The sequence below is a fragment of the Sorex fumeus genome, unplaced genomic scaffold (genome assembly GCF_029834395.1).
Source record: "Sorex fumeus unplaced genomic scaffold, SorFum_2.1 ptg000063l, whole genome shotgun sequence".
NCBI classification, from domain to species: domain Eukaryota; kingdom Metazoa; phylum Chordata; class Mammalia; order Eulipotyphla; family Soricidae; genus Sorex; species Sorex fumeus.
The window spans coordinates 53,280,001-53,306,738 of NW_026606120.1; the positions used below are offsets into that span (position 1 = coordinate 53,280,001).

Consider the following 26,738-nt stretch of genomic DNA (forward strand, 5'->3'; position numbering starts at 1 on the left):
GAAAGCATTAGCCCAGGAGATAGCTCCAGGGATGCTTTAGAGAAAGAGAAAAAAAAAAAAAACAGAAAGAGCCATCACTTGTGACATCCCAGGCTCTGTACCTCTCAAATAAGCCACCCCAAGCATGACACCCCCAGGCAGAGCCTAGTCAATAAGCCCAATTATTGACTAGGAAAGCAGAGAGAAGGAAGAGAGAGCAGCATGGGAGCTGACTTCTAAAGCAACCACCTGTGAGGAGCTGGGGCCTCTTTTGCTGGGGGATTCTGAAGATGGTCCCACCTACAACCTGGGTCCCAAAGGATAGGAAGGTTGATCCCTTATTGAGCCCACATCCTGAAACACTCTGCCATCTCATGCCCTCTTGCAGAGGCCCAGCCTGCTGGCTGCTCAGTGACACCAATGCATGAAAACCATCAGCTCCCTCATGCCCCCTCAACCCCACACCACACACACACACACACACACACACACTCCTTTAGCTTTCTTGGAAAGCATGTCCCTTTAGATACCCCCTAACAGTTTGGAGAGGCAGCCTCAAGCCTCCTCCCTTTTTCAATACTGGGGGGGGGGGGGGGGGAGGAGAAATCATACACTGAGGGTCAGTCCAGGGAAGGATACCCTTGATCCATCTTGAGTTCAGTGGGAATGATGGATGGCAATGTGCCAAGGACTAACTAAGGAGCAAGCCAGATCACGTGCAACTCCCCTGGATAACAGAGACCGTCCTGGAGAGATCAAAGGTTCTAGCAAGGCTTTAAGGCCTCATCTTTGGCCTCTTGAGACCCTTGCCAAGGAAATGATGGGTTAGATATAAAACAGCCGCCTGGGCTTAAAGAACCTTTACTTCCACACAGAACCTGGCTGTGGAGTTGAGAGGAAGCCACTGGTTACCTTCCCCCCGCCCCACCCTCAGCCCCACAGTCATGAGAGTTCCTCAAGCGAGGGTTCAGCCTCAGGGGCTGCTGACGTGTGCTTCCACATGAACCCCCCCACCCCACCACTATGTATTCAGGCAGACAAGAGGAACAGCTGAGCACACTGAGAGCTGCCCGGTGCAGTGGAAGGTCTAAGCTTTGCCACAGCACTAGAAAAGCATGGAGTGAAGTCCAGGGTGGCATTCAGCCTTCGTGGAGGAGGCTTCCCAACTTCCCAACCTCACCCCCCCCCCCACTACCTACCCCCCACTGTCTACCTACGACATCATTTGCAGGCAACACGTTTTAGAATCCTGTTTGCTCCACTCAGAGGGGCTTCCGGGACTCCAGGTCCCTTCCCCCCAGCTCTGCTTGGCTTTCCTCTTTAGCAGACAGACACCACCACAGCTGATCTCACTGTGCTCTTCCTCACAAGGTTTTAAAGAGATAATACCAAACAGCTCCCCCAGGAAACAGAGCTGTACCAGATCGGAAAGGTGATGGCCCCACCCTCAGCACTCTGGGCTCTTCCAGAATCAGAGACAGCCTCCAGTCAGCAAAAGGCTGCCGGCAAAGGCTGGTTGTAGCATTTAAAGAAAGTCAGAGTAAGAGGGCGAGAGCAGACGGCAGGGATCTGGAAGCAGGTGGGGAAGGGATTCTCCATTGGGGGGGGGGGAGGAGGGAGGGTGTGTCTTCATGAGGCAAAGGGCCTGGACAAGTGCTGACCAAGGAGCCCATTCCTCTGCAGCCACTGTGCCTGCCATCCTGAACTTGCTAGTGCAATGTGGTTCAAAGGCTCAGCAGCTCTGAGCACTCCCCGGGGCAGCCTCCCAAGGCTGCTTCTGGGAGATGGGAGGCCTGGGGGGAGGGTGGTCTCAGACTTGTCCAAAAGCAAGTTGGTATCTGCAGCATCAGTTTGACTCCTTATGCCAAGTTCTGGCTTGCAGCCCACTAACTGGGCAAGCAGGGGACTCCAGCAGTAACACCCCTTCCCCATCCTTTCTCTCTGCCCCTCCAGAAGGCCCACCTCCCCCTTTCAGTTTGGCTTTTCCTCTTGCCTCAGCTCCACACTCCTGCAGGCTTGCCAATCCCGCAGCTGCCAGCCCCCTCCCCACACCACTCTGCTCGCATCCACGTTCAGAAGCGATTGTACAAACAGCAAACCCAGCCTTTGAGTTTCAGCGGAAGCTCCCAGGCGTGAGCCAGTCTGGAGTACGCCAACCTCCGAGGCATCGCCCTGACCCCCCCAGCACACAGGGCCTCCACCTCGACCCTCCTCTTTGGCCTCAGCAGTCCTGGATTCCAACCTGCTGGCAAGCGAGTCACAGACCCACAAGGTGCTCAGAATCCAAAGACGAAATGGAAGCAACGACACTTCCACACCTTTGCAGCATCACCTGCTCCGGCAAAGCCACTAGAAGCCTCCAGGCTGCCTGGGGGCCCACACCCCCTCCACAGGCAGCCTTCGCACCAGCCCGGCCCACAGGATGCTGTTCCTGATGCCACTTCCGAGACGAGAGAGAAAGAGAGAGAGAGAGCCACCTCGTCAATGACAAGCTGTTCTTATCACACAGCTCAGACACCAAGTAAGTGCCCTGGACCACAGACAACTCGAGCCTCCTCCCTCTGGCTGGGAGGAACCTAGCTCAGGACCGCCCGGAGAAAAGATTCCTCCCAAACAAGCTTCCCCCCAACCCCCCCCCCCCACCTAACTAGGAGGAGGGGTTCACCCCAACAGACAGCCACCTACATCCTATTTCAACCACTCTCTGGCTTTCAACAAGCGTGTTGCTCTCTCTCCTGACACCCCCTCCCCCCGAAAAAAAAACACACAAGACGACCACCAGCACAGCAGAAGACCACCAGCCTGGGCCCCTCTGCAGAGTTACCAAGCAGGGAGAAAGAACCAAAACCTGGGGACTCACCGTGGTGAAGTCCTGGTGGCCGCATTCCTGCCCTTTGAACTTGCAGTAGAGCAGCATATCCTTCAGGTCGTGGCCCACGCGGTGCAGAAACTCCAGCATGCTGAACTGCTTGGGTTTGTAGTGCTTGAAGTTGGCCTTCTGCCGCAGGGCCTCCAGCACAGCGGGGTCAGCCAGGTGCGGGTCTGGGATCTGCAGGTTGACGTCGAGCAGGGCCAGCAGCTCACCCGCGTGATACAGGTCGTTGGTGGTGAGCCTGGAGAAGCGGAAGCCGTTGATGTTGCAGAGGGTGACGGCGGGGAAGACGAGGCTTTGGGCCACCACCTCGTCCACCTTGGTGATGTGCTGGTAGGAGAAGTAGTAGGACACCCTCTCCGAGCTCTCCACCAGCAGCAGGCCCAGGGAACCCACGAAGGCCACGGCCCAGAGCACCCGGCGGACGGTCAGCGGCCCATACACGAAGATGTGGCGGATACCATGCAGGGTGGAGGTATTGGCAAAGAGCTGCAGACTGGAGGGCTGCAGGCTGCCCTCGCTGGGGCTCTCCTTGAGGTCCATGGGGACCCTGGACACCTCCACAGCTGGCTTCAGGTTGATCGGGTTTCAGGGGGGAGAGTTCCCAGTCCCCCCGGGCTCGGCTCAAACCTGGACGTTGAGAAGCAGAGAAGCCAGGACCAGCGTCAGGCCAGGTGCGGTGAGTTTATCCCGAGAGCCCAGCTGCACGCTGACAGGGGTGAGTGTTTATATAAAGCCCATTCAAACTCTAGCTCCTGATTTTTTCCAGGCGATAAGAAGGGCTGGTTTTATTTAGGGAGACACCAAGGTGATGTGGAAGAGATGTGGGTGGGAAGGGAGAGCTTAGCCAATGGAAATAAAGTCCTCCCCCCTACACACGCCACTAGAGACAAGATTAAAAGCGAGAGCGAGGGAGAAAATGCTTAAAACAAGTCGCTCGGCAGCTCGGAGCCTGTTAACCAGTGCATAATGCCCCGTGTTAAGCATCCCGGGCATGTCAGCGCGGCCACTCCGGTGCACTGCGGGCGGCCGGGCGCAGCGGCGCGGCCGAGCCTCCGAGCCGCGGCCCCGCGCCCGCCTTCCGTTTTCCCGTGCGGTTCGTTTTCGGACTCCGGATTCCGCTTCTCGCCCGCCGGCCTCCGTCCCTCCTCTCCCCCTCCTCCTCTTCCTCGTCCTCCTCCTCCTCCTCTCGGCCCCCTTTCTTTGGGGCGGAATTCCAAATGCCCGTGGTCACGGCCAGCGCCTCCGGGGGTGGGAGGCGGCGCGCTGCCGCGGAGAAGGGAGGACCGCGAGGCTGGGAAGGATGCGGGGGCTCCGAAGGATGAGTGGGGGGGCTCGACCCAGACTCCGGTCTCCGCCTTCGCTCTCCTCCCTCCCCCACCCTCTGCCTCCCCCAAGAAAAGCGAGACCCCGCGGGCGCCCAGCGAGCAAGTGCGTCCCCCCTTCACCAGGCGGTTGGCTGCAGCTGGGACGCGGAGGAGGAGGGGTGCTGATGTCGGCTTTGGGGGGACCTGGCGAAAGTTTCTCGGGAGGGGAGGGTCTCTCGCTGAAGGTGGAGAGCCAGACGTCCTGATAGGTTGTTCGGGCGATTGGAAAACCTGAGACACCACCCCCCACTGAGAGCAGGGAGGTGCATGATAAACTCGCAGGAGACCGGTATTGGGGAGGTTGGAGGGGGTGCAACTGTCCTTTGCACCAGTGTGGGTTCCCGGGTCACAGCTGGTCTGAGATCTCCAAACAGAAGAAGCTGAAAAGGGGAAAGCATGCTTGGGAGACCGGGAGAGGAGCAACAAGTACCCCCACCCCCCAGAGAGCTGTCAGAAAGATCTGGATCTGAGAAAGACAGAGGCAATTCCGGGAAGGGCTAGCTGCAGTTCGTGTGTGTGTGTGTGTGTGTGTGTGTTTCTGTCCCAAGCTTTTAGCACAGCTGTAACTATAGGTGAGAGCCGGGATTGGACACTCAGCGTTCTCTCCCTCCCTTTTTCCTGACTATTCACCAATATTCAGGATACGATCCCTGGGTAGGGCTTGCCCCTGGCCAAGGTTCATACCTCAGGAATGGAACCTATAGAAGCAAGGATGCTAAATCCCCTTCAGGATGAATGGACAGAAAGTTCCAATGCCCAGCCCCATGTGCACTGCTGAGCAGGGGTTGGGGGGCACCTAGAGATGCATTGGTAAGCCAGTTTGGTGACCCTAAGGCAGACTGAGCTTCAGTAATGCTCCTTAGAACACAGTTTAGAAAAAGGAAGCTTATAGAATGTCCCTCTTAGCTTGCATCTACTCTGAAATAATTCTCGATCCCATCTGCCCTCTTTCTAAACCATATACAAGTGACATTTAACGGCTGGTTGAGTGATCCTGGGAACTCACAGGACAAAGGTATCTTATGGAAACAGATACAAGGTCACCTCTACTTCCTGCCTTGCAGGGGTCCCAAGGCCCTGTCTGGAGGGCTGCCTGAATGGACCATAGGGATATAGAAATATGGCCAAATAGGAGCCCAGATTCTGTCCTGTATCAGGACTCACGCGAGGGGTGGGTATGGGGTGTTTCTCCAGGAAACCCTTCCAACCATCTCAGTAGGTGTGGGTGGTTGCTGAGGCTCGGAACAGAGAAGGAGCCTGACCCAGTACTTTTGTCCACAGGTGTTAGAGCTGGAACTTGAACCCAGATCTATGAGTCTCCAAAACAGATTCCAAAGGCAGATGTGCAGAGTATGCCTTCCCAAATTTAGGAAGGGAGCCAAGCATTTGCCCCCCCCCAGATCTACTTCACATGCACCCACAAGCCCACTAGGTGCCCCATGGACCCCTCCTTGTATATGCAGTAAAAGACCTCTTCCCACCCTACTACCAGCCCCCCGGGGTCCATTTATTCGAAGCTTAAGGCCCTCAAGGAAAACTTCCTGAATCCCTCCTATCTTTGGCTCCTCAGCCCATATAACAAGTGTGCTGAATTCTAACTCTGTAAGAGACACTGTATGGGTTTGGGGAAACAGAAATAAAACCTATTTTCTACCCTTGATTACTCAGGGTTCTGTGCTGAAGTGGAAGGAGCAGTTTTGATTTTCAAAGTGGTGGGTCAGCCAGGGGTCACTTCGCCTTAATGAACTCCTCGAACCCCCCTTCGCTCCTGATGGCTTCCACAATCTTCACCTCCTGATCCCCATCCACAAGATGCCCCAAGAAGGTGGCAGGGATGGGAGGGGCTCAATGTTTTTTTTGATGCCTTTTTTTTTTCTGTCCTTGTTGTTGACTGCATTAGTTAGAGCAACAATCCAAGCATATTTTAAGAGAAAACACTGATGAAGAGAATGTATCCCCAAACCATTTTTTGGGTTTTTTTGGTTATTTTAATCAAAGGCTCATTTTTTTTCTTCTTTTTTTTGTGGGGGGAGGCGAGTGGGGGGTCATACCTGGTGATGCCATGGGTTACTCCTGGCTCTTGCACACAGGAATTAGTCCTGGCAGTGCTCAGGAGACCATATGGGATGCTGAGAATCAAACCTAGGTTGGCCGTGTGTAAGGCAAACGCCCTACCTGCTGTGTCAAAGGCTCATTTATTAAGTCACTCTCCCCTCCTCCAGTTGAGGGCAACTATGCTTGTGCCCTTTTGTACTCTAATGAAGATGCTGCACCAGCAGACTCAGAAGCGTTGCTCTGTTTGGGGAATGGCACTGGTGGCCCTTTGTGAAATAGTAATAATGTCCAAGGCCATAGTTATTCTGGAGATCAGCCTTGCCCATTAAAGATATTCAATTTTCAGTTAAGATGGAATTTGCTAGTTGTCAATGAAGAATTTTGGGGTTAAATTCACCCAGTGAAAATTTCTGGATATGCTCTGATATACTCAGGCTGATGAAAGAGACAAAGAAGGTGACAAAATGATGTGTGGAACACAGAAGGTGCCCACCTGTACTCAAGGAGAGGGAAGCTGACAGCTCTGGAAATCTAATCTGTTTATACACATAGCACTTGGCCTGAGGACCCAGTGCTGTCAGCTCTGAGGAGATGGACTGGGCAGACAGATAAATCTTATACCTTCTTGAGAAGGTGCATGTTTCATACCAACAATTGTGCATTTCAATAGATCCAACTTCAGTGTAGTTTAGTAATGGATCCTATGTCCATTGAACCATTCTTATTCGTCCTCACCCAGGAATGCCAAGTCACTCAACTGACCTGGTGATGCATCCCATTATAAAGTCCAGTGGACCCAGTACATCAGCAGCACAGCACATTGGTCTGTAGTCAGCGCTGAGGCAATGACTGTTTCCCCACTTTTACAGGATTGGGTATCTAGCAAAAACCCCTAATCTGAAATAGGAGGCTATAGGCCCTCCTGATCAATCATCTCAATGTTTGAAAGCCTTAGACAATATTTGAGGTTCCTCCAAACATCCTTGGAAATTGTCCCCAGGTGCTCCTTCTCTGCACACAACCTGCTATATGTATCAAAGTGTCAGTTCAGTCTAAAGCTAAAACCCGTGCAAAGCTATCAGTTTAATGATTGCCAGGGACTGTCAGAGCATGCACCTGGAAGAGCATGCAGATTGCCTTGGGCTCTTACAGGCCAACCCAAAAGTCCTTCCCCCTATCTTGACCTCTTGTGTGCTTATTTGTGATTATCACTTTGTCTCATTGCCCAAGTTAGAGGGAGACTCCCCACAGAACAACAGCCCATTGTCCCAAGTCAGAGTAAAGGGTGAGTGACCAGACCTCATGAGGGATCACCAATCATATCTCTCCAAGGACATCCAGCCCACTGATGGTGGCTCACTCCTATTTCCAGGCCTGCACAGATGGGGACTCAGTGGGAATGTCTCCCACTCCCCACCAAGCATTTAGAGTGTCTGCATTGTCTGCAGGACATACAAGACATTTCCAGAGACTTAGTCAGAGAGGTGGTTTGAGCCGTGATACAATACCAGGAGGAGGAGAGCAGTGGTGGTGGAACTCTAGAGAATTGCAAAGTCAGTTCAAGGCCAACAAGAATATGTTTCAAATATGATTGGAGGAAAACCTGTCGAAAATATCAGAAGGTTTTTTTTAAAAAAATCCTGATTAAATAGGATTCTAGGTCACTGGGATACAAAACTAGCCATACAACCAAAGTGAAAATGACTTCAAAAGCAAACATAGTAACAGAATCAGTAAAAGCTGAGCTCTTTTTAATAAAGACTCAGTTTCCTTAAATAAGCAGAGACCTGATATTGACAAAATGAAACCCAGCAAATGATTTTGATAAAAATCACAGAACTTTTATTTCTAGATAGCTTGAAAAGCTTTCACAATCCAAAGCAGGAACTGACCAATAGTCTAAGAGAATTTTGTCTTGTAAGCAGATGAAATAAAATACATTGGATTGAAGTATACTCTTAATAGTTAAGCTTCTCCTTTTGTTTTGGTTTTTGGCCACACCCAGCTGTGCTTAGGGCTAACACCTGGTTCTACACTCAAGGTTCACGCCTGATGGCTCTTTGGGGACCATATGTGGTTCCTTCCGGCATGCAAAGAGAGCACCCTTGCCTGCTGATACTATCTCTCTTGCCCCAAACTTATTTTTCTTTAATCAACTTAAATAGAGTTGATTTTACAAATTAATCTTGGCAATACCTTCCAGAAGTAGAAAAATAGTCAGGTGTATGATTTATATACAAACATAAGATATTCCAGTAATCTTAAGGCTATTGTGGCCTGCTGGGCCAACCAAACAGCCCTTCTTCAATCAGATTTTCAATTCACTGAGCACCTGTGGGTACAGGAATGGGGACGGGGGGCTTTAGATGCACTCTCTTTGTCTTAGACATTGTCCTAATTGTGTATAATGGTGGTTCTTTTGATAAAGGCAAAAATGTTAAGTGTGTGACTAAATATTAGAGAACTTTCCAGATAAATTCGTGTGTAATTCAAGCCATTTAACCCCCTCTTGGATAATGTGCTGAGATTTTTGCTACTGTGGTAAGTGTATTCACTTACAAATGAATAAATGCATGCATTAATGAGTTTAGTGTCTCTTTGAGGTGGTTTTGCAGAGGTATAAGGAGGGGGACCCTCTTCCAACATTGAAAAGCCTGAGGCCCAGGGCAGCTGAGAGGTAGAGTTCAGGCTCCCACCTTCTGCAAATTAGGAGGCAAGAGGGTTAGGATGCTGAGCTCTGCAATCAGTGAGCATGCTAATTCACTGCTTAACATGTGCTGGAGAAGCTGTCATCACTGCCACCACCAGCCCCTGATTAAAGACACATCCTTTTCTTACATACAGATGCTCAATAAACAACTTTTCCTCCCAGCTCATCCTTGCAGTAAAGAAAGGTTAAAGATCAACTACTGCAAGCCAAACTGTTTCCCTTCCATTGCTTAATTTATAAATAAACATCATCTACATCAAATATTTACATTTAGTTACCTTGGCACCCAATAGCAAATTCTTTGCCTTGAAGGGTATGCTAAGGAGGGACACTGGGTTTTTGTAGACAGTCATTCATTTTTTTTTTCTCTCTGGTTTTGCAGCCACACTCTACAGTGCCCAGGGATCACTCCTGGCGGTACTCAGGGGATCATATGTTGTCTGGTATTGAACCCGGGATTCCAGCATACAAAGTCTCAGTCCTTTGAGCTATGTTCCCGGCCAAATATCGGCATTTAATGCCTACCTCATTGAGATTTTATTTTAAATTGTTTTAAATGTTTTCACTCAGGAGAAAATGACAGAGGCCACTTATACAGAGAGAACTTTGGGCACATCAGTGGCCAGTTGATCTGAGCCCTGGGTTGGCTTGAACTCTTTGTGACCGTCAGAAAATCACTCATCTCTGGGTTGTTTATGCTAAATCTTTGCTGAGGCCTCCACCTGCACCTGATTACTGAGCTACTGAGATTTGACATGAGCCTCAACCCGATCATGAATGCCTAGTTAATGGGATAAAAATGTGTACCTCATGGTGCCTCACTAAAAAAAAAAAAAAAAAAAAAAAAAAAAGATGTGTTCGGAGCCAGGTTCCGGTCATTTACCCCATGTCTCCACCTGCTGGAACAGTGTGATGTCGCCAGGTGAGACTGGAGCACCCTTGTCATTCTGCTCCCAACAGCTCCCAGTGGGGCATCAATGATACTCTCCTGGGACCCCCCGCCCTTTAATGATGGAATTATGGAGGCCAGAACAGGAGCCCAGCGAAACCAGCCAGTCATCAGCAGAGGTTCCTGGGTTCCTGTCCATCAGGTGTGTGGCACTGGTTTCTGGGCTTTGGCACTTGCATTTCCCTACTGCTGGCAGCTTCTCACGAAGCCCCTGCACTTACCCCTCCATCCCACCCCCATGCCCTCAGCTGGCATCCCAGCCTCACCCTCTCCTCCACTCATTATACCACCCCAGGTTTGCTCTCCTTCTCGGCACTGTTTTCTGAACTCTCTTGCCCTGTGAATTACCTGTTGCTTGGACTGGAACCTAGGCCCCCACCCCTTCCACTCCTACTCCACCCTCATTCCTGGGAGCAGAGACCCTGCCTGGCCTGCTGGAAGCTCTACTGCAGCATGAAGCACATGGAAAGAGCACACGGAAATAGAAGAAGTTGTGAAGATTGGATGAATGCCTTTATCTCTGATACTGAGGCTGATTCCTCAGGTACAAATTGGGGACTCTATGCCACACCCATCCCAGGAATCTGGAAGTGGCCCGAAGAAGGTGAGTAGTGCCCCATGGCTCTAGATCTTCGGCCCTGTTTCCCCAACACCAAGCAACCCTCCCTCCTCTGGGGTGAGCCTTTGCATCCAGCTGAATTTACACCTGGAGAATCTGCTAGAAATCCTGACTTTAAGAACTGTGGACTAAATTCTCCTCAGCTGCACCTTCAAAAGGTGGTGGGTGCCAATAAATTGGACTCAAGTAAGAGTCAAGTGCTCCCTGATTAAAGGGTCACATAACCTTCCTGATTAAAGGTCACTCTATCATCACTCCCCCTGCCTTTGAAGGGCTGACCTCCACTCCTCCCATACAGACCTCTCTCTACTTTCCTCAGCTCTCAGGACATGCTATAAAAAGAAATAACAAATAGTAGGTGTTTTATAAATGCTGATGTTGGGGGAGAGAAGGAACTTTTTCAACTCTTTAAAGGATCTTCAAACCTTTCCTTACTCTCAGAGTAAAGGCCCTCCCGTTGTTCATTGATTTGCTCGAGCGGGCCCAGTAACATCTCCATTGGAGACCTTGTTGTTACTGTGTCTGGCATATCGAATACGTCACGGGGAGCTTGCCAGGCTCTGCCGTGCGGGCGAGATACTCTCGGTAGCTTGCCGGGCTCTCCGAGAGGGGCAGAGGAATCGAACTCGGGTCGGCCATGTTGGCTGCGTGCAAGGCAAACGCCCTACTGCTGTGCTATCACTCCAGCCCTTTCATTTACTTTTTCCTCTTTTCATTATTTCACCATCCAAAATATTTCCATAGGTGCAATTCCTACATTTATAGAACAATTATATTGGAGTTACCTGCATGGGCTGGAGCACATAGCTTGCATGTCTGCAGACTGGAGTTCAATCCCCAGAAGCTTATGCTTCCCTGGTACCCCTGAGCCTGAGCATTACCATGTCACACCAAATTATCCTGTCTGCGTGGTGCAGTGTCCCCTGCATCCCCAAGCACTTCTCGGTAGCCTCCTGACAAAAAAGCAGAAGCAAGAGCCAGAGAGATAGCTTGGGAGTTAGGAGTACCTGCTTTGCATGCTCAAGGCCCCTAGATCGATCCCCAATACCTCCTCCTTAATCCAGAACCCCTGAGTATAGACAGGAAAGTCCCCCTCTGGTGACAGAAGCTGGCCTGGGTCACGTTCACCCCATGACTGAAAACAGGTGCCCAGGCCACGAGATTTCAAATGCAGTTCACTACTTTGACTTTCTGCAGTGCTCTGCAAGCCAACCCCTGCTTCTGCTCCTGCTCTCAGTACAGTGTAGAGTATGAATTTATCTTTCTACATCATTGTTGAGTCAGCCTCAGTCCCTCTTTCCCCTGGGAAGGAGGTGAGAGAAAGACATGTGGCTGGTTCAGGAGGGAGAGAGGGAAGAAGAGGGTTTTTTTTCTCTCATTTTTGTTTGTTTGAGGGCTACACCCAGCTGTGCTTGGGACTTACTTCTGGCTCTGCATTCAGGGATCACTCCTGGTGGGGCTCAGGGTACCACATGGGGTGCTAGGGCTCGAACCCAAGTCAGCTGCATGCAAGACGAGCACCCTACCTGTTGTACTCTCAATCCAGCCCCTCTTTCTACTTTGAGATCCTAGAGCCTGCTGCTTCACACATGCGGACACAAGAACAGATGCCCTGAGATCAACCAGCCAGAGACAGTCTTTAACATGGTGAGAGGCGGACAGAAACTGGCAGAAGAGGCCTCTCTCGCCTGCTCACCGCCAGCCGCTGCCGCAGGGCCTGACTGCCACACAGTGGAACTTCCTCTCCCCCTTGTGGTCACCAGGCTTCCCATCTGGAACAAGTCACTAGTGCCTCGGTGACATTTTTTTCCTCCCTTGATAAGTTGTTGCTGGTCACACAGCCTCTTTCAGACTATATATACATACTCTCTTTGTCCTCCTGCTCTTTCAAAGGTTCTTCAGTAGGAAGGATCAAGAGGTATGTTGTCATGGGTCTGCTTGTATTGGATGACTGTTCTGGCTGTGTACTCATTTTTCTTCCATTTATTTACCTCTAGTCCTTCTATTAAAACATTTGAAATTGGGCTCAGGAGAGATAGCACAAATGACAGGACATTGAGTTTGAATTCAGCACCACACGGCCTCGGAGTATACTAGATGTATCCCTGGGAGGCTCAGAAACATTGGGCAGAGCATCACGAGGAGTGACCCCCATTCCTCAAGCACCACTGGGAGTGGCCTCTAAGAGGAAGGAAGGAATAAATTAAAAATAATGAAAATATGAAACTTGCCTATAAATGGATGGACATAGGGAATATTATGCTGAGTGATTTGAGTCAGAGGAGAGATATAGAATGACTGCACACATTTTGGGGATATAAAAAATATATAGGAGAAGACTAATACCCATGGCCAGGAAAAACAGGGGCTAGGAGGACTGGTCAATCAGTGGAATCAACCACAAGTGTGGGGAGTGGGCAGAGGGTAGGTGATATAGAGAAGGGAGCAGTATGACAAGAATAGCTGGAAATGATCGTGCTGGACAAGAACTGAGTGTTAAAAGTAGGTAAAGGGATATACCCGATGGCCTTTCAGTATCTATAGTACTAACCACAATGCCCAAAATGGGGGGGGGGAGTAGAAAGAGAAGAGAGAGAGAGAAAAGAAAATGGCCATAAAGGCATACAATGGGGGGTGGGGGGCGTTGATGGGAGGGCACTGGTGCTGGGAAACATACACTGGTGCTGGGAAACATACACTGGTGGAGGGATGGGTGTTGGAAGACTTAAGACTGAAATCTAATCATGAATAGCTTTGTAAGGGCCTATTTCACAGTGATTCAATTTTAAAAATCTTTAAAAAATAATGAAAAATTTAAGAAAACAGGATTGTAGGAAAGAAGTGCAATGCATTTATATCCTTTCCCTCATATCTGTATCTGTGCTATTACAGACCCATTCCCTGTATTTACATGTCTAAACCCATGGGGGGCCCTACCTGGGACCACCATCCCCTCCCACACACAGAGAGCAAGGAATGCATAGCTTCTAATCTCATGGATTCTTTGGCCTAATCATAGCTGTTCTCTGGCTCACTCTCCGTGGGAAGCTCTTTGGCTGGCATTATCCTATTTGACGTTTATATGCAGAAGAGAGGTCACTGCTTCTTTGAGGGGACCCCAAGATGTCAGTAGGAAGAGCTGGGGTTCAGATTCAGGCTGCTACATTACACATTCACATTCTTTCACTCCACCATTATCCTAATGAAGCTTTCTACAGGTACTTCCTAGAATTAACCATGACAAGAAGGAGCGTTGCCTGGGCACAGCAAGAAGAGTTGCATCTGGGGAACAAGAAACCAATGAGGGTTGGGGAGAGTAAAATGAACCCCCAGGAATGACAGCATGAGAAGAAGCTGGGGGAAGGGGGCACTAGAGGACTTGGCCAGAGGGCCATGTCTGAAAGGTTTTGTGGTCTGAAAAACCCTCTGGTCTTTGTGGGTCTCATTCAAAGAGCCACAGAAGATTCACCAGAGGCTGCATTTGTAAGAGCTTTGTGAAGGAATGATAATTAGGCGAATGTCTTTTCTTTTTGTCTTTGTGTATACAAATATGAATATATGCATGTGTATATGTTTCCTTTTCCTGTGTCTGATTATGCATTCAACTTAGCATTAATTTATTCTAATAAAAAAGATGTCTAATTTTTAGCTGGCACATTAATAAAGCAATAGGTAACAATCTCAGTAACTAAAGGACCTTGTTTCATTGTTTTCATAGAGGTGTGGGGGTGGACAGGCCCGGGTCCCGTGCCTACTGTGGACAGCTCTGGGTAGAGGAATAGCTGGAAGAAGGGCTAAAGTGTCCTACTGCGTTTGGATTATTTTTCCAAGGAGACCCTGGTTGTGTGCCACAAACTGTGCCACAATTGGCCTGTCAGCATTAGTTTGTGAGTTTCACAGCTCTAACACTGAAGGTTTGGGTTGTGATTGCCCACTACAGTAGAGAGAGTTGTTAGCAGAACCTCCTCGCTACCAGGGGCCAGCAGCATACATTGCCACCTCCAACACTCCCCCTTCACCTCCAATCCACCAATGAGGACAACCAAAGAGTTATCCAGGACTGCAGAGAACAAATCATTCCCGACCTCGAACCACTGAATAAATCCAAATCCACGTCCACACATAAGGCAGGACTGTGATCATTTCTACTCAGAAGCTGCGCGCTCTCTAAATGCAGACCTAGCAAGGTGGAGCCACATGACCACGTGTCCGGGTCAACAGAGCTAGGAACGGACCAATCGACTCCCGCAGTCTGCATGCTCCTGACTCACCAGTGCTCCTGCTCCTGTGACATGGTGCTACGGGTTCAGTCATGCTCAGTAATCCACACACACTGGAGCCAGACTCAAGGCAGCCCTTTTCTTGTCCTGCATTTCACCCTGGCTAGGAGCCACACAGCACCCTTCTGGGGTAGTCTCCCTCACCTCCCGTGAGACCAGGGTTGAGGCAGGAGAGGGTTGCCCCTGCCCCCACGTGACAGAGCAAATCAGCCTCCAGGAACCAGCCTCCGACCCACTTGTCATTCTGTTCCCGCCCCTGCTCACAGGCACACACAGCCATTCAACTCCCGGAGGCAGGCAGGAGAAGCACTCAGAGAAGCAAATCCAGGATGATGGATATATTTAGGGGATGAATTATTGCGTGATGGTATAAAAATAGATCAAGGGAGAGCACATGAAATTACAAGCCCGACTGTGTGGAAGACAAAGAAGGTGCTTGGAAAGCGTTGGGTACATTTAATTAACTTTGCTGGGGAAACATCAGGAGGCATCGGTGGAAACCAAAACACTTGCAGTCTTCACTTAAAGCAATAATCCCAGTGTCTTAGGAGGAGCTTCGAGCTCCTAGTGACTTTGGATGGGCTTCCCAAAGTCTAAAGCTACCTTGTCCATGTTTCTGCCCTCTGTGGGTTCTGTGGGCTGGGCTGCACATCGTCTCACATTAAAACATCCTTCTCACTTGTCTGGACAGATTGGGAATCAATATGGAACAGGAGCCAACATCACATTTCTGACATTTATTAAGCATTAATCTGGGTAGAGACTTCAAGAGGATAAGTTGGGCCAGGGAGATAGGTTGTTTCCACATGGCTAGAATGTAAGTCTTGAATCACACTAGCTTTATTACTTGAAACATACATTCAACTCATCTAAAGCTTGGTTTATGCATATGCAAAACAGGGATCATCCCAGCACCCACCTGCTGGAGATGATGGGAGGGTCTGACGTATCACCTAGAAAGTGCTAAGAAAGTGCCCTGGGAAAGCTGTATCCGCAGCTGGTGCCAGGAACACCACTGTCACCTTGGCACCTGGTGTCAAGAGGAGACCCAAGGGGCATGGAGATAAACCTGAGACCTTGTGATATTTCTCAGGTCTCAGAGCCACTTACGCACCCCATGCCACCCCATACAAAATGGACTGTGTGTGGCTCAAGAGATAGTACAGCAGGTAGGATGCTGCTCCCAACCAGGTTTGATCCCTCACATCCCACTGGGTGCCCCGAGGACTGCCAGGAATGATCACTGAGCTCAGAGAAATGAGTAAGTCCTGAGCATCTCTGGGTGGGGTTCCAAAACAACAACAAAACCAAAGGGGGAAAAAATGGAGTGTTTAGTTGGAATCAGGGTTCAAGTGTGAGAGAAGGGGCACAACTTCCATTGTCACCATGGGTCCCTCGTGTTCCCTTGGATTCTCAGCACTGGTTTGAGGACCTTTCCCCTGAGATGCAGAAGTGGAGGGCAACGCATTCTGATGGGGTCCTCTGCGCCTTCCTAAGCACCACAGTCCTTCTTGTCCTGAATGGGCTGGGATCGTGTCCACCGCTCACAGATCTCTGCTGTTAACACTGTGCTGCTTGAGCCCAGGAAGGTCACGGAGGCCTCCCAGAGGAAGTGCATGGGGCTTTCTGAAGTCCACTTCTGCACTGCCCAGCTTCAGCTGGTTCAGACCCACTTATCTTCCAGTCCTCCAGTGACTCCTCCCAAAGGGGAGGGACCCGAGCCCCTGCACATCCGTTCATTGGTTGCCGGTGCAGAGGGCATGCTCTGTAGCAAGACTGAGCTTTGGGTGTGCATGAGTCAGAACTGTGGCTAACAAGTGACAAAGGTGTAGGCCAGGTAACGGAGGTCTGACGGGCAAGTTGGAACAAGAAACGGGAGGAGCATGAATGTTCACTAATTTGCTGCCTCAAAGGGAAAGCAGAAGCCCTTTGACACCCAGCCAAGCGCTATGCAGTGTTGGAGTCCTTTCTCCTGGAACACCTTTCTCTCCTGCACTGTCTCCTCCACAGCTAGAGTAAAGGACTGGGGGCGGTGTTATTCACTCCGCTGCCCCCTGGGTAGGGGTTCTATCAATACCAATGAAACGAATGAATGACAAACTATCAGTTTGATTTCACACCGAGATCTCTGCATCTTACCATTTTCTATAAAATCAGAGAGATCTGAGGTGGAAGGAATTCTCTTAAAAGTCAAATCTAGAGAGATAGTAGGGTGGGAGAGATGTTTGACTTGTATCTGGCCAACTGCATGATCCCCAGCACTGTATGTGGTCCCCAAACAGTCCCTGAGCACTGAGTCAGAAGTAGCTGCTGAGCACTGCCAGGCGTGGCCCACTCTCAACCCCACCCCATCCCGAAGTCAAATTTGTAATTTATGAAATGTCAGTGTCAGAATTATTTCATTAACATAAGCTCTTTGAGGGTACAGATACCTCCTCGAAGACTAGCTGGGGGCTTAAGACAACTGAGACTCAGAACCCTTTTTTCTTTTAATTTCTTTTTTTTTAAGTTAGTTCACAATACTTGATTACATTTAATATTCAAACACCAATCCCACCACCATTACACCTTCCCACCACCAAGTTCAGAATGTTTCCATCCCAAGCCCCAATCCCTATCCCAAAACACAACCGAAAGAATGTATTTTGTATTGTCTGTTATGAAGAACTGCTGAACATGCTTACAAAGAAGTGTTCATATAGGAAACAGTGTGAAGACTGTTCTATTTTGGCAGGCGTCATTAAGACATTCTATAGGATAGCACTAGCATATCGCGATTAGAATATCACGATTAGCATATTAATATTAGCATATCACTAGAATATCACGATTCACTCAAATGAGAGATAGAATCCGGAGTTCTGATCTCTGTCAATGCTCAAGAATCAGGGACGCTGTCTCATTTGCCAAGACATCAAAAATCAGATGGGCTGGACACGTAATGAGGTTTACAGACAACCGCTGGACTAGAGCCATTACTGACTGGATTCCACGGGACGTCAAAAGATCGCGTGGATGCCCACCTACAAGATGGTCAGACTTCTTCGTCAAGACCCTGAATGATCGGTTTGAGGCTCTGCATGTTCCTAGAACGAACAGATGCCATTGGGCTACGCTAGCACACAACAGGGATGAATGGAGACGTTACTGGCACCCACTCGAGTAATTTGATGAATAACGGGGGATCAAGTAATCAAGTGATCCCTTGCATGTTGTTAAAGTTTGGGTGATGTGAGCTTTGATATATATCTGAAAATATGTAAATGTGCATATATATATATTTCCCACTATGATTTGTTACCTACTGTCTGATCCCCATCAAATATGGCATGGTAGTTATAGAGAATGGGTAGAGTGTCTTATGATGTGTCACTTGGACACATTCCAGGAATAGGTTCACTCAGGCGTGAGGCTTGGCCAGAGCGTGTGGAGAGTGGCCTTGAGCATGGCGGCAGTTGGGTTCTGGAGGTTTTCATCTGGCAGTTAGGTTCTGGAGGTTTTTGACTGGGTTTTCGGGGCTGGGTAGCTTGGGGTGGGGAGGGCTCTTACCCGCACTCCTCTGGGGCACCCCGAGTGAAACAGCCTGGCATGGAGTCCAGTGGAATGGTTATGGGGGCCTCATTTTATGCTCCCTTTTGGGAGAAGCAGCTGTGGGATCTGGAGGGTGGCCAATGACAACATTATCTGGCACCCGCAGGAGGTGACCCCTGGGTCACTGGAGACTGGGGAAAACGGGCAGAGGATCTCTGCTTCTGGGTCCCATTGAGCCCAGAGTCCAAGGTCACAAAGTTCTGCATTACCTGGGTTCCATGGGACTTCACTCATGTGTGATGCTCGGCCCGAGCTTGTGGAGAGCAGCCTGGAGCATGGCGGCGGCTGGGTTGTGAAGATTGGCTGCCAGGGCTGGGTCCCTTGGGCAGGGAAGGCTCTTACCCAGCCCCTTCTGGGGCGCCCCAGAGACTCAGAACTCTTAGGTGAATAAAAAGGAGCCTAATATATTAACCAAAGGAACAGTGCCTCAGCCCCTGGACTTGTTTCACTCAATCTTCACTGATTCAGTCCAGCAGCCAGGCTCCGGGGACCAGTTCTATAGGTAAGCATGTGTGTACCTGCTTACAGCCTCAGTCCCACAGGAGCACCTGCACAAATGAGCTTCCAGCAGTCCCAGACTCACATTCTGTGACAGGGGTCAGGCCCTTTGAAAACCAGAGTAAGTTGCTATAACAATTGCATTCTCTGTGCTTCATGCCCAAATGGACCAAAAACCACTGGCAGTGTTGCTATAGCCATTATTGAAAAGCCAATTTGCTTCAAGAGTTACAGTTGGACTAAAGGAACCTGAGTTACACTCCGAAGAGGTCATTAGCTGCTGTCGACACATTATTGAAGGTTGAGGTGTCCTTCCCATTCTGTCATGTGTGACAGAAGGTAATGGGGCCAAAATAATTAACCTCAAGTGATTTGGGCAGGACTCTGCAAAACCACCATATGCACCCAATGTTGTTTTTAGTGAAATAATCTGAACATTGACACTTCTTCATAAGATCCATTTATACTCTCCCCTGTCTTTTTTTTTTTTCCTGGCTCTCAGTCTCAGTCTTTGTTGTTGCTATTAGGCCACATCTGGCAGTGCTCAGGGCTTACTCCTGGTGGGCTTTGGGGACCCTGTGGAATGCTGGAGAAGAAACCCGGGTCTGTCGCATGCAAATGTACTACCCACTATATTAACTCTCTAGCCTCTCAGTCTCAGTCTTATGAACTTTTTTCCTTTCTTTCTTTCTTTCTTTCTTTCTTTTTTCTTGACTTACTGTGATATAGACCCTTCAAAAGCTGTTCATGATTAGGTTTCAGTCATACAGTGTTCCAACACCCATCCCTCCACCAGTGTACGTTTCCCTCAGTTTCACCAGTGTCCCCAGTTTCCCTCCCATCACCACCCCCATTAGCCTGCCTCTATGGCAGGCACTTTTATTCTCTTTCTCTCTCACTCTTTCTTTCTATCTCTTTCTCTCATTTTGGGCATTGCAGTTTGCAATACAGATACTGAAAGGTTGTTGTGTATATTCCTTTACCTACTTTGGACACTCATTTCTTGTCCAGTGTGATCATTTCCAGCTATTACTGTTATGACCTTTTCCCTCTTCTTAATCCCCTCTCCCTTCCCATCTGCCCCATCCCCCACCACAGTTCTAGTGACAATTTTGTTGGACTTTTTAGCACCATCATTGTCACTCCAAGACATAACTCTCAGTAGAAAGTCAGAACATCTCATTTTGTAAAGGCGTTTCTTGGCTTTGTTTCCGTTGGGTCTGTGTCTCCATGCATAGCCTCCATGAACTGTACTTAACATCCAAACAGCCTCTGTTATTACTTAGGACCCGAATCTGTCTTCTATTTTCCTATATCAACCCATACACCAAAACTTGCACATCTGGAGTCAACACTGGTTTCAGATACTTTTTATAGGGCTAGGGAGATAGCATACAAATAGATACAGTGCTTGCAGGCATGAGGCTCTGAGTTCTATGTGGGCCTGGCGATCTCCAGAACTGCTGGATCCCAAGAACTGAACCACCAGGATCCCCACTACTGTGTTGAGAATCATTGCTGGAAGTAGCCTCTGGGCCTAAAAATATACTTCCTCCCTGCCAGTTTCCTATTATAAATGAACTCTGGGAAGTGCAAATGATAATATTGACCAAGTCGTAGAAATAAATTGAAGTATCTGATGCTCAGAGTGAGGATTTCAAGGAGTGCCAATTTCATTCCCTCATCCATGATTCATCTCTCCTTTCAGCAAACTGGGACTGAAGTCCAACTAAAATGCAAAGTGCTTTGTAATGTGAGTTTTGAAGTGGGTCACCTTATGGGCTGGGGGCGCTGGCAATGGGTTTGGGGGAAGTGGAAGTAATAGACTCAAGATGTGCTTTAAAGAACTTACTCTGGGGGGCTGGAGCAATAGCACAGCAGGTAGGGCATTTGTCTTGCACGTGGCCGACCCAGGTTTGATTCCCAGCATCCCATATGGTCCCTCAAGCACTGCCAGGAGTAATTCCTGAGTGCACGAGCCAGGAGTAACCCCTGTGCGTCACCAGGTGTGATCCAAAAAAGAAAAAAAAAAAGAACTTACTCTGTCACTAGCCCTAAAGTAGCCAGAAAAAGCATTATGGCTGGACCCACTTTGTGAAAACAAGAATTAAAATTTGCTAAGACTCCACCAGTGCCAGCACCAGCTTCCCTTACCCAGGAGAGAAGCTCCAGCCAGAACAAAGGGTTGTGACATGAAGGTGGACATGTAGGTGAACCACCAAAACTTTCAAGCTCTTCCTTCTAACAATGCCATCCAATGGACTCTTATCTAGAAATAAAGCCTTACATCGGGGCAGCTTAGGGAAAAGCATCTAAAACCAACTCTGCAAAGGCACGTGGGGGCTTCCCCTTGCTGAGAGGAAAAGGACTTCTCCACCCGAGATGTGTACTCTCCGCTGTCTCCTCTTTGCAGTAATCTCTGTTCTCTCTTGAATTTGTTGCTTCATATCCTCCCTTCTAATCTCTAAATAAAATTATTTTACTTCTTATTCATCTTTTCCTAAAATTTTTTTTCTGTGAGTCAAGACAACAGACCTGGCAAGCCTGGGTAAGAATTTAGGGCTTGGGGCAGGAGGGATAGTACAGCAGGTAGGACATTTGCCTTGCACACGGCCAAGCCTGGTTCAATCCCCGGCATCCCTTATGGTCTCCCAAGCACCACCAGAAGTAATTCCTGAGTGAGGAGCCAGGAGTAACCCCTGAGCATCTCTAGGTGTGACCCAAAAAGCAAAATAAATAAATGGGAATGAAAAAATTCTTCTTTTCTTTTCTTTCTTTGCTTTTTTTTTTATTTTTATTTTTAGGTCATACCCCATGGTCCTGTGGTTCTTACTCTTGTCTCTGCACTTACTCCTGGTGGGCTCAGGCAATCATATAGGATGCCAGGGATAGAACCCAGTTCGGCCAGGTGCAAGGCAAGTAGTCCCCCTGATATACTATTGCTCCAGCTCATTTTTTTTTTTTGCTTTTTCAGTCACACCTGGCAGTGCACAGGGGTTTCTCCTGGCTCTGCACTCAATAGTTACTCCTGGCGGTGCTCAGGGGACCATATAGGATGCTGGGAATCGAACCTGGGTCAGCCACGTGCAAGGCAAACGCCCTACCCGCTGTGCTATCTCTCCAGCCCCGCTCCAGCTCATTTTTGACGAAGAGAAATTCCTCACTCCTTTGTGGGTTCCCTAGATCCCTACAAAACCATTTTCCACACATGGCAGAATGAGAGCTGCTGAAGGCCTCCCGGGGCTGGCGAGAAGTAAAGTCTGTACAGTGCAGATGATCAGAGCAGATCTTCATCAGTCCTATCCTCATCAGTCCCCAGGCACCTCCTCTGAATGGCCAGAAGGGGGAGCTATGCACTCCCTTCTCCAGGCTGCCATCTCCTTCCCACTTCACCTGTTATCTGCAACAGTTTTGTAACAGATATGACAGGTTTTTGTTCATTGAATCACTCAAACTATTTATCTAAATGAACAAAAAATTCAGAATCTTCTTCCCTCCAGGTATTATTTCCTTTTACCTAAACCTCAATCTCAGCACTAAACCAAACAGGATTTGATCAGTGTGGTGGCACTTTCTCTGATTTCAAAAGCCATTTCTCCTAGTTACCACAAGAGGTCACTGTTGAAAAATAGTCCCGTATAAGTCTACAAACAACGGCTCTCAGTAACTGAGGTGACACTCAGCAGTGCTTGCATAGATTTTCTGCATAGAGGACCTATGCTTAGATCAAAATTGCAGTTTTATTGTTTTTCGAATACTCTTAGCTCTTGATCCGAGGTCCATTTACTATGTCAGGGTTGACAAGAACTAAGACGCTTCAAGTCTCATTTCGCGTCATGCAGATCTGGCTAGTTGGTCCACGTGATCCTTTCTTTCTAGGAGCTTTGGGAGGATGACCCTCATCCCATTTTCGTCATGCTCCCCACTAACCCCTCTAACGAGTCACAGAGATCTGCTCCACTTAGTGCAGTGAAACAGAGCCTCCTCCTGCAAGGACGATGTGTTCCCTGGGTGCTGGGCTCACCAACTCACAGAGGAGCTGCACGCGTTCCCCCTAAACAGTGGCAGACCAAGCGCCCAGCCTGAACAGTGGAAGATCGGGTGCCCAGTCTTAGGTATTAAAACACAGCACTGAGCCCCACAAGTAGACCCAGTGTTGTTTCAGACGAGTTCATAGCCCGGGATAATAGAATGGAACTTTTCTGTTCTAGTAACTAAGCCCCATCCCATCAGGAATGCCATCAGATGGGGGACAGAGAAAACTTATCTAGCCCCCAATAAGAAACAGAAGAGAATGGTCACAAAATTGGGGAGACAGTTTAAAGGGCTGTTTCCATGCATAACACATAGGAGACCAGAGTTTGATTCCTGACACCACATATACACTTCCAGAAGCAATTCCTAAGCACTGCTGGGTATGACCCCTAAGATAATAACAACAAATAAGAGGATGACCACACAGTCACATGATGAATCCAACCACCTTGAGCAGCCCGAGACTAATCAGGCTTATCACAGTGAGATGCTGGCCCACCAGGAGAAACTCTTCATGGAGTCCCGGGAAGCTGGAGTCCACTAATCAGCCAGGCTTTGGATAACCCTGGATGAAGGATCAATTTCTAAATCAATATCCCTGCCCATGTCTCACATGCCATGTGTCAAAGCAGAACTTAGAAAATGAAGAGATCATGGCAAGTAACAAACACCCTTTGCCCCCTCTACTGAATCCCTCGTGCCATCTCAAAGCCAGAAACACATCAGCCTCCAGCTCTCTGCCTGATCATCCTTTCCAGGGGACAGCTAGCTGTCTCCCCATGTGACACCCCCCACACACACCACCACCGCCACTTTGAATTGAGCAAATGCGAATGGAGAACTCCCTAGGCTGAAGAATTGATATGGCGAATGAGGTGGAGCAACTGTGGAAAGACAGAAAAGCCATATAGAGTCTTGGCTTGACTCATAATTTAACCTTGAACACAGTTTTCAAGAATCATTAAGTCCCCAAAGCTTTCGTCCCTGGCAGTGATTAGCTAGGATGCAGTAAGCAGGAAGTTAACATATTTATATAGAAGGCATATGATGCAGAGAAAGCTATTCATTCTGCTTTGGCTTATGGACTCTCCACCGCCTACTCACTCAGTGCATCATGCTATGTGCTGCGAGACAAGACAGTGAACTCACCAGAAGTGGACAGCCTACTGACAGGAGGGACAAAGATGCAGCATTCATGAGGTACTTGCTGCAAGACTGACACTGTGTGGGGAGCTTTTACATCTCTCACACCCTTCATGCCAGTCCTGCTGTGGTCTGTACCTTATATTTCAGTAAATTGAGGTTCAGGGCAGTGAGTCCACCTGAGGACCTGTAATAAAATCAAGAACTCCAGAATGTAAACCATGGGAGGTGTAATTCCCAAATCTGCAGTCTTCCCATTCTGCTTTCTCCAAGTGGCAAACGGGAATGTGAGGCGGAGCCATTCATTCCTGGACCTGTTCTGCTCCCCTGGGCTGTGGCCTCACCTGTGCCATGCACTGGGACTGGCCTGAACAGGTCAGAGGACTCTGCCTGGCAACTGGGGAAGAGGTTTCCTTTTCCTTGCACTATGTTTTGAGCTGAGATAGGTTCCCAAACTATAGGATAAGAGAATTTTTTTGGAGTGTTTTCAATTTTTAGAGTCCACTAATAAGCTGTCAATTATTGTGGGTCTCAAAACACTGAGATATTTGAACTCTCTTAGCCTTCTCCTCAATATGCCAGCTCTGTTTTATTTTGGATCACTGCACCTAGGTACATGGTGGGGTTCCCCCAAAAGGTGTTCCCACCGCCAGCAGGTAGTTGCTGTATTAGGAGTGGATAAACACCTAGGCCAAAAATTCAAGCCAACAATTGGGTTTGCTTTCCTCAGTCTTAGAATGGGAGAAAAGACTATTTTTAAGGAACTAGGCTTATAGATTCCAGAGCACAAAGGAAGAGAAGTGAAAAGGGCCGGACGTGGATTTTTACATTCTGATGGATTTATTTATTTAGATCGATGGACTTACACAGTCACATTTTTGCCACGTAATTTATCAACTCTCACAAAGATACAACTGAAAATACCAAGAATTTCTTTTAGTTCTTGACAGGACAAAAATATCACAAATGATTCAACCCTTCCTTGTGTAAGGAGTTGTCATTTTCTGTCTGGGTGCTACTGCCAATGTCTTAGTATTTAGAGTTAAGGTGTGCAACCACTGACTGAACAGTGCAGTAGCCTGTGGGCTGAAGGAAGTCCTCCCACTCAGCATGGAGCCACAGCAGGTTAGTTCCCTCCTTTCACTAAGAATAGTAACTCTCTGTAGTAATATTGTATTGAAGGGCAGCGATATTGTCTGGAAGAATTCTTTATTTTGTTTTTTGTCTTAAGTGTGTTTTCTTTTGTATTTTATATCTTGTATTTATCCCTAAATGTGGTTTTTACTATTTATTTTTAGAAAATGAATTCTCAGGGCTGGGGATATAGTGCAGTGGATAAGAAGATTACCTTACATGCATCCCACTTGGGTTCAATTCCTAGTACCAGATATGATCCCCTGAGTCTGCTGGCAGTGATCTCTGAGTGAAGAGTCAGGAGTAATCCCTGAACACTGCTGGGTGTGTCATAAAGGAAAGAAAATAAATTTTCTTACGTATATATAGACACTGTGTGGTATGCTGTAGTGAACATTCAGTTCCTCAGAATGACTTTCTGGGGGCAGTTGTCATGTACTACATTTATTGTAACTGTATTAAACACATTTCAAATATAAACCAAGGTAGGACATTTGGCCCTTGTGCTTGTAAGACTGATAATAAAATAAAATCATGTTAAGATAATAAAGGATAGAATGAGATGGTCAGAACCACTCCTGACAAGGAAAATAATAACGTGTGCAAGCATCAGCAGCAGTTACTCTGGCATTTGCTGTTGCCAAGCACATACCATGAGTATGACATAAATGGCATTTAATCCTGACAACCACCCTGTTGGGGTAGATGTGATATCTAAGAAAAAGCCAACAAAAAGTTAAGGATTTCAACCAAAGGTGCACAGCTAGTGTAGTATCCAAGAAGAGGCATGGAGGAGCTAGAGTTTGACCCCAAGAGTAAAGCTGTTAGAAATGTGATATGGTGTTTTTAATAATAGCTAGGGAGAGAGAGCAGATAACTATGGGTAGATGGCTATTTGGGTGGATGGATGGATGGGTGGATGGATGGATGGAGGCATGCATGGTTGGACATTTAGATATTTGGATTGAATGATGGGTGCATGGATGAACAGAAAGATAGTGATCTGAGGTACACATAGAACTCAGAGACTATGTGAGAAGAGAAATCTGAGGATCTGATAGAGCTCTCAGCTTGGCACTCAAAGAACAGGGGACACAAAGGCAATTTGGGCTTTATGAAAATGTGCCAAGACTTTTTATGCAGCCTTTTCACCAGTGAGGAAAGCAGATCACCTCTGAGCATTTCTCCCCTTTTCCCATGACACTGCTGGCTTCCGGTGATCCTGATTCCCTGACCTCAGTCTGGATTGAGACAGAACAGAAAATAATTCCTTGTGCTGAGCTCTCAAATCGTGCTTGTGAAAGCCTGGTACCAGGGGGAGTTAGTGGGGTTGCCAACCTGTGAATTTTTGGCACCTTTGGCTAAGGAGGTAGAGGAAGTAGAGAAAAGCAAAAGCTGGATGGCACTGAGGTTTGTCTCTCATGATAAAGGTTTTATTTTTTAACCCAAATTGGTCAGTGACAGATACTTACAAGTCATGCTTTTGACTGCTTCTCTTCTAGCCTG

The 26,738-nt window shown here is 48.2% G+C and overlaps 1 protein-coding gene across 1 annotated transcript in view; it reads right to left on the reverse strand.

Annotated features, from left to right (window-relative positions):
• LOC130035030 (acid-sensing ion channel 2-like) overlaps positions 1-4,005 on the reverse strand; it is a 134,840-nt gene extending 130,835 nt beyond the window's left edge. Inside the window, exon 1 of the mRNA XM_056126516.1 lies at positions 2,804-4,005. Coding sequence (XP_055982491.1) covers positions 2,804-3,394 — 591 coding nt within the window. The 5' untranslated portion in view covers positions 3,395-4,005. The remainder of the gene's footprint in view (positions 1-2,803) is intronic.
• Positions 4,006-26,738: the final 22,733 nt, after the last annotated feature.